This window comes from Lontra canadensis, unplaced genomic scaffold (assembly GCF_010015895.1).
Source record: "Lontra canadensis isolate GAN:19392208 unplaced genomic scaffold, GSC_riverotter_1.0 scaffold28, whole genome shotgun sequence".
NCBI lineage: Eukaryota > Metazoa > Chordata > Mammalia > Carnivora > Mustelidae > Lontra > Lontra canadensis.
The window spans coordinates 8,183,716-8,191,442 of NW_022631022.1; the positions used below are offsets into that span (position 1 = coordinate 8,183,716).

Below are 7,727 nucleotides of genomic sequence, written 5' to 3' on the forward strand. Positions count from 1 at the left end.
TATATATTTTTTTAATTTTATTTTTTATAAACATATATTTTTTTTCCCCAGGGGTACAGGTCGGTGAATCTCCAGGTTTACACACTTCACAGCACTCACCATAGCACATACCCTACCCAATGTCCATAACCCCACCCCCCCAACCCCCCTCCCCCCAGCAACCCTCAGTTTGTTTTGTGAGATTAAGAGTCACTTATGGTTTGTCTCCCTCCCAATCCCAACTTGTTTCATTTACTCTTCTCCTACCCCATTAACCCCCCATGTTGCATCTCCTCTCCCTCATATCAGGGAGATCATATGATAGTTGTCTTTCTCTGATTGACTTATTTCGCTAAGCATGATACCCTCTAGTTCCATCCACATTGTCTTGATGATGACAGCTTTGTAATAGAGCTTGAAGTCCAGAATTGTGATGCCACCAACTTTGGCTTTCTTTTTCAATATTCCTTTGGCTATTCGAGGTCTTTTCTGGTTCCATATAAATTTTAGGATTATTTGTTCCATTTCTTTGAAAAAAATGGATGGTACTTTGATAGGAATTGCATTAAATGTGTAGATTGCTTTAGGTAGCATAGACATTTTCACAATATTTATTCTTCCAATCCAGGAGCATGGAACATTTTTCCATTTCTTTGTGTCTTCCTCAGTTTCTTTCATGAGTACTTTATAGTTTTCTGTGTATAGATTCTTAGTCTCGTTGGTTAGGTTTATTCCTAGGTATTGGGTATGGTCTCTTTTCTTGACTTCTGTAAAGTTTATAAGCCATCTGCATTCCGTGGCTTGTGGCACTCTTCCTTTTTCAGAGTTTCAGAAGCACGTTGAATCCTCACATCACTCACATTGTTCTAACTCCTTTCATAGTTATATCTCCCCTCTGCTTCCCTCTTCTACATTGAGGGACTCTTATGATTATAGTGGGCCCACTGAGATAATCCAGGAAAATCTTACCATTTTAAAATCAGCAGGTTAAGAATTCCATCTTAACCCTTTTGCCATATAATGTAACATATTTACAGGTTCTAGGGTTTAGTATCCAGGCATCTTTGGAAGGTCATTATTCTGCCCACCATAGTTAGTATCCATCCATGTACTTTGCACAATAATGGCACTTCTAAAATACTCTTCCTTGAAGTTTCTCCTTCTCCATGAATTCTCTGTAAACCAGAGCTTTCTTCATTTTTAGTAAAGGTAGTTAAAATATGACTTTCATCAATAAAAGCTCAATCTTTGAAATGTTATTTATTCCTACTACCAAATTCATTATTACTCATTTCCTTATATGAAAATATGAAAGTGGTTGTTCCAAAAAGAAAGTTCTCCAGAATGTAACAGTAATTCTCTGAACTTCTTTTGTGTACACCTATTACTTTTCTGCTTAAAAAAACAAATTAATGGAATGTCACCAGGCTTGTAGGCAGATGGGTATAACTGAAGTGTGATTAATCCTTACTTTAAATGATATGGGAAAGAACTGAGGTTTTTCTTGGCACCTTTGAGCTAGAGGAATGTAAAATCCCATGAAAACACAAAATATTAATCCTGTCATTTTAGCTCTTTATGTTGATACACTGAATTCCTTAAACCTTTGTAAGGAGAAAAAGAAAAGGTAGATATGATATTTGACAGAAGAGATTATTGTAATAGTAGAGGATCATGATTAAGGGTATGGCCTGTAGATTGAACTACCTGAGTTTATACCTAAGCCCTACACTTAGAACTTTGGGCAAATTGTTTAGTATCTCTAATTTCTATTCACCTGTAATATGGGGTGAATTATTAATATTATGCCTTGAAGATTTGTTGTAGGGGATTTAATAATAAAATGGATATAAGCAGTATGATAGTAAGGTCATGATAAGCATTCAGTACCTATCAGCTGCTATTGTTGTTATTATTCTCATAGGACCTTGTATTGTGATCCATTTTTTTCTTCTACTTGATTTTTTTTTTTTTAAGATTTTATTTATTTACTTGACAGGGAGAGATCACAAGTAGACAGAGAGGCAGGCAGAGAGAGAGAGAGAGAGGGAAGCAGGCTCCCTGCTGAGCAGAGAGCCCGATGCGGGACTCGATCCCAGGACCCTGAGATCATGACCTGAGCCGAAGGCAGCGGCTTAACCCACTGAGCCACCCAGGCGCCCTTCTTCTACTTGATTTTAAGCTAAGTGTAGTGAATGTGCCACATTCCCTTTTATATCTCTTAATCTCTGTGTTACTGGATACAAAGCAAGAGCTATGTTTGTTGAATGGATTAAAATGGTCTGTATAGGAATATGTGTATGTATACTCATGAGATGCTTTTCAGTATATGTTGTGTGTAGATCAGAGAATTAACAGACTATTTGTTTCCCATAAATTACTGACTACTTAGAAATTGACTGAGATAACAGTAAAAAAAGTAATTATGTATCCTGAACTTTTAAATTAAAATCAGTTGCCTAAAAATCATGAAAATTGTTAAAACTAAGACTTCTTAAATCTCGTTCGCTCATAAAATATTTTTAGAGGTGGCATTCCATTCCCATAATTGTTTTTGATTTTGCTAATAGATCATGATAAGAAAATACTGTTGAAATTGACACCATGAGCCAGTGAATTGAAATTTCTTTATATGATTTAGCTTGCAGGAGGGTTCCTACTTGCTGTCTCATGCAGCAGAAGATTCTTCACTCCTGATCTACAAGACCTCTGATGGAAAAGTTACTAGGACAGCCTACAATTTGCATAAAACACATTGCAGCCTTCCTGGTGTGCCTTCCAGTCTCTCAGTTCCCTGGGTCCCTTTAGATCCCAGTCTATTATTACCATATCATATCCATCATGGAAGAATACCTTGTACTTTTCCGCCTAAATCACTAGGTCCTACACCACAACAAAAGGTAAGATCTTTTTTGCAGTTAAATGTTCCATTAGGTTGTTAATTATTCATCTGTGTCATTGACAATATAATATTTCAACTTCATATCCACCTTAATCACATCATCACCTAAAAACTGTATCCATAAGAAGGGTGGATAAAGTTGTTTGCTTTACTGGATCCAGTCATTGTCGGTGGAAGTTTTCTGTTTTTGTAATGTTTATAAGTCAACTAAAGAAAATTCTATTAGCTTCCCCAGTGGGAGCATGAGTAATACATCCACAGAGTTGAATCCCTGTGTTCTTGGGAAGAGCAAAGTAATATTTTTTTGTGATTCTTATTTATGTGTACTGTTTCATTTCATTAAATATTTGAGGCAATTTGCAGAAGAATACTTACCATAAAATTATGATGATACAATTAAAAATTGATAAGTAGGATATAGAAAAATTAAAAAGTGAGTGTTAGTAATTAGTGAATGCAATACCTTATTAAATGTACAATAAACTGTTAAGGACTAAATTGCTTGCTAAGTATTGTATAACTCAGTATTTATTGAGTTATAATTAACATTACTCTCTTTATTGAATCCTTCCCAGAAATACCAGTTGAATGGTTTTTTCCCTGTCTGAAACTTTGTAAAGCCGTGGCTAGAGATACTCTTCACCATGTCACTCATTCTTTATATCATGTAAGATAATTCCATTTGAGGTTTAGCTGTAGGAAAAGTTTTGTTCTATACAAATGAATCTGAGTGTTCAGGAAGTAAAAACTAAGTGTATTTTCCTTCTGGGCTGCCAAAAATCTTGGAGTCAAAATTATTGTCTGACTTCCATAATCTTCTCAATATGTGTGTCCCAGAACATCTGTCAGTCGTGTATCCTGTGGATATCTTTTGTTCTTTTTTTTCTTTCTGTGTTCTATTAATCCATAAATGTTTTCAAGTCCTTTTAGAAATAGCTGGAATGCAAATATTGAGGACTTTTTAAATAATTTACCTTGAATGAAGTTGTTTACGTTTTTCAGTTCTTTACCCTAATGTTACTGTTTGGGAGGTTCTTTTTAGAAATGAGAACTCCTTGCACATTCTTAGCTAACTTTGGCCATTAGAATATTTATGGTTAACTAGTTGCTACAAATGAGAGAGTGGATGAAGTTGTTAATATTTTAGACCATCTTACCTACTGTTCTGGTTGTTTATTTCTAGTTTAAATTTCATTTGAGTAGTAATTATTATAACTTATTAAGGCAAAGTTTTTTTCACTAACTTAAATATAATAACTGAAAACTACTTTTGAAAGATTTATGTTCTTTCTAGGATAATGATTTCTTTTTAATTTAGAAATTCTGCAGGGCACCTGGGTGGCTCAGTTGGTTAAGTGTCTGCGTTTGGCTCAGGTCATGATCCCAGGGTCCTGGGATCGAGTCCTGCATTGGGCTCCCTGCTCAGCCAGGAGCCACTTCTCCCTCTACCAGCTGCTCCCCTTGCTTGTGCTCTCTTTCACTCTCTCTCTCTTAAATAAATAAAAATCTTTTTAAAAATTTTTTTAAAAAAGAAATTCTGGTTATGGTCTATTTCCTGTGACATATAATTCTGTATAAGGATGACTTACTCCTTTTTGGTTTAATACTTTGATACAATGCCATATGTTCAGGGTTTGGCCACATAAATACAAAATCAAACAATTCAAATTTATGTATGCCACTGAGCAGTTGCTGACTTGTATTTTTTAAGACACTTCACACTTTCAGTGACAGAGACAGGTCCTTATTGAAATTATCTAAGACCCAGCGGTTAGGTAGAGTAAATGGGTAGATAATTAATGTTTGGTTTGGTATTTTTTAAGCCCTTGAAAGTTTTTGGTGATCTCTTACATACCTCCGTACAATCTAGCCTTACGTTTGGTGAGAATTACCCAACCTTCCTCCCTTACTTCCTCCAGGCTAGGCCATGGGAATGGGACTTTCTAGTCTAGTCAGGGTAAACACAGATAGGGTTTCTAGCCTTAGCAGCAGTCGGAAAAGACTGTAGTTTCAGGAAACCTGAGCAAGTAGGACCCTATATGAAACAAAAATCATCCACATATTTCATGGTGTCAAAACTCATATAACAGGGGCACCTGGGTGGCTCAGTCGTTAAGCGCCTGTCTGCCTTTGGCTCAAGTCATGATCACAGGGTCCTGGGATCAAGCCCCACATCGGGCTCCCTGCTCAGCACGAAGCCTGGTTCTCCCTCTCCCACTCCCTCTGCTTGTGTTCCCTCTCTCACTGTCTCTGTCTCTGTCTCTAAATAAAATCTTTTAAAAAAACAACTCATAAAACAAATGTATCTGCCTCTGATACAATCCTTTAGTTCCTGTCCACTTGAACTCACTTCTCATCTTTGTGTAGTGCCTTAGGTACTAACCCTGAGAGACACCCTAATAGAGTCCGTGTCTGCCTCCTGCTGCAGGGAGAAGAGATTAATAGGAGAATCTCATTTGTTTCCTATGCTACTTTTGACTTCTTCCACTTCCAGTCCTTTTGCAAAGTCTCTGTGCCAGTCCCTTCTCTCCTTCTACAACTTCTATAATAAACATTCGTTTTACACACACACACACAAAATCTTACAATGGAAGCTTCAAAATGCTTTCCTCAGTGATAAATAGATATAATCAGGGTGGTCAGTGTAATCTTATGGTAGATACCAGCTGAGTGGGCAGTAGTGTAGATAATCTAAAAATCACAGGTTTTTTCTAATTAGTGTGTTAGAAAAGTTTATCAGATTCAGACAAACACACTGGCACACTCAAATCCCAGCTGGACTTTTTCCTTTATGGTCACCTGATCATAAACCAAAAAATGCCTCTGAAGAGATAACATATTAGGTTAGGGAAGCTGGAGTCTGATTCATTCTTAGTGAGCCAGTAGCCCGGTGGAGCAATGCTAATAATATGTCTGATATATTAGGAAATATGAATGTGTTTGGAGGAGCAATATCACCCATCACCATCAGGTCTGTAATTCAGTAGACAGGATGTAAAGAAACAAAGGGTGTAAGGTGGCTGGGGAAAATAGAGGCAGAAATGGACAGGTTCTGGGCAAATGGTTTTAGGCTGTACAGCTTTGGCCCTTCTCTCCAAAGGCTGATTTTATCCATTACCCCTTTTAAAAAACTATCTGCTCTCAGTGGCCAAAGAGATGACAGATTTTCCAGATCTAATCTTCAGTAGGACTACAGTTAGCAAGGGATTATCCTAAGAATATGCCTTCCCATTTCTGTAGTCTGTGTGGGCTAGAAAGTGAGGGTGGGCACCTACTTGTGCTGAGGAGAAGTCGATATTAAGATAGAACCAGCACCCTAACAAACTTTCTTCCTCCCACTTCTCTTCCTTTTTTCCTCTGTAGCCTCCTTCCAGTTTTTTTCTCCCCCTTTCTCTTTCTTTCTTGCAAGAATCTTCTCTTTTAGTCCCTCAACTTTTCCTTTTTACTTGAGTTATTTTCTCTTTTGCTTTCTTGTTTTTCACATTTATTTCCCCCCCCTTTTTCCCTATAGACTCGTCTGTCTTACTCTTTGTCCCTTTCTCCAATTCTGTAATTTTTTTCTCCCTCTTTACCACCTCTGACCTGTTTCTTGTATTTCCTTTCTCTCCCTTCGTATTTTTCATTTCTTGCTTTCTCCTGCCCTTCAGTGTCATTATTGCAAACACATTGCTCAAAAGTACTGTCCTTCCATCATTTTCTAATTTAACATTTCAGCCTCTTCCAGATTTAACACAAAGAGTGGTTTTCCCCTGCTTCTATCTACCCTTACCTCTTCCTTCCCTGATTGCTGTTTGAAAGTTTAGTACCTTAAACTGTGTCAGATTAAAGCTTGTTTAGAAGCAGCCAGATAGCTAGAGATTAAAAACATATAAAGGACGAGTTGCAAGGTAATTAGTACATATATAAATAATACAGAGCAGAGTTAACTGTATATAAATATTTTGTAAACATGTTAAACCATTCTTTGCTTCATCTCTTAGGTTGGTGGAACAAGAATGCCTACACGTAGCCGCAGGAATCCAGTTTCCATGGAAACCAAAAGTCTGCCTATTCAGCAAGTTGAAAATGAAGGAGAAGCTCCAAATAAAAGAAAAATAACTTAAGGACTCTACCATGGAAAATGAAGAAAAACTAGTTGTAACAATGTTCAAATTAGGAAAGTTTGAGGGGAAATATGCCTAGAAGATCAGTGGACAAGATGAACATTTTTATTCTAGTGTCCTTGAAAGTTCTTAGAGTGCCTTGAAAAAATATATTGGCTACGTGAAGGAATGTTTCAGCTAAAATGGAATGTTATACTTTTAACGGTTGATGTTTGAGGAGAATCTGGATATGTTTTAACATTATCATGGCAGGGAAACAGAGAAGAGAAATATTTTTATAGTAGACCTTTTCCAAAAACTGTAAATAGGAAAATAATTTGTTTTTTTCAAGAGGAATATTTATCATTGCGTGTTATGTTAATAATTTGAACTATATCACCAGTCTGTTGAGATTGGCTCAAAAAGTTGAATCTTGCCACTGTCAGGGTTAATTTAGAGCCAGTGTAAACCTTGCTTCTGACCCATTGTGACAGTTTTTATATACTATTTTAAAATGATTGTTGCAAGTTGATAAAGTTATCTTTAAAAACTTGATGAAATTCCATTGCAAAAGCCAAAAATTAAGATTAAAAATAAAAAATACATGCTTCTGAAAAGTCACAAGTTAACAGTTCCTTGTTGGTCAACCATCAGTTTGTTTTTAAAAAGACAAACCTCCTGTGGTGTTGTAGGTTTGGGGATAGATCCCCTATCTCTTGGCACAAATTTCAACTGAGTGTTGAAATATGCTACTCAAAGCAGAG

The 7,727-nt window shown here is 36.6% G+C and overlaps 1 protein-coding gene across 6 annotated transcripts in view; it reads left to right on the plus strand.

Annotated features, from left to right (window-relative positions):
• Nucleotides 1-7,516, plus strand: part of ICE2 (interactor of little elongation complex ELL subunit 2) — a 62,741-nt gene extending 55,225 nt beyond the window's left edge. For all 6 annotated transcript variants that reach the window (XM_032864809.1, XM_032864812.1, XM_032864811.1 and 3 more), the window contains 2 exons: nt 2,621-2,879; nt 6,862-7,516. In XM_032864809.1, the coding sequence (XP_032720700.1) occupies nt 2,621-2,879; nt 6,862-6,984 (382 nt within the window). In that variant the 3' untranslated portion in view covers nt 6,985-7,516. The remainder of the gene's footprint in view (nt 1-2,620; nt 2,880-6,861) is intronic.
• The last annotated feature ends 211 nt before the right edge of the window (nt 7,517-7,727 follow it).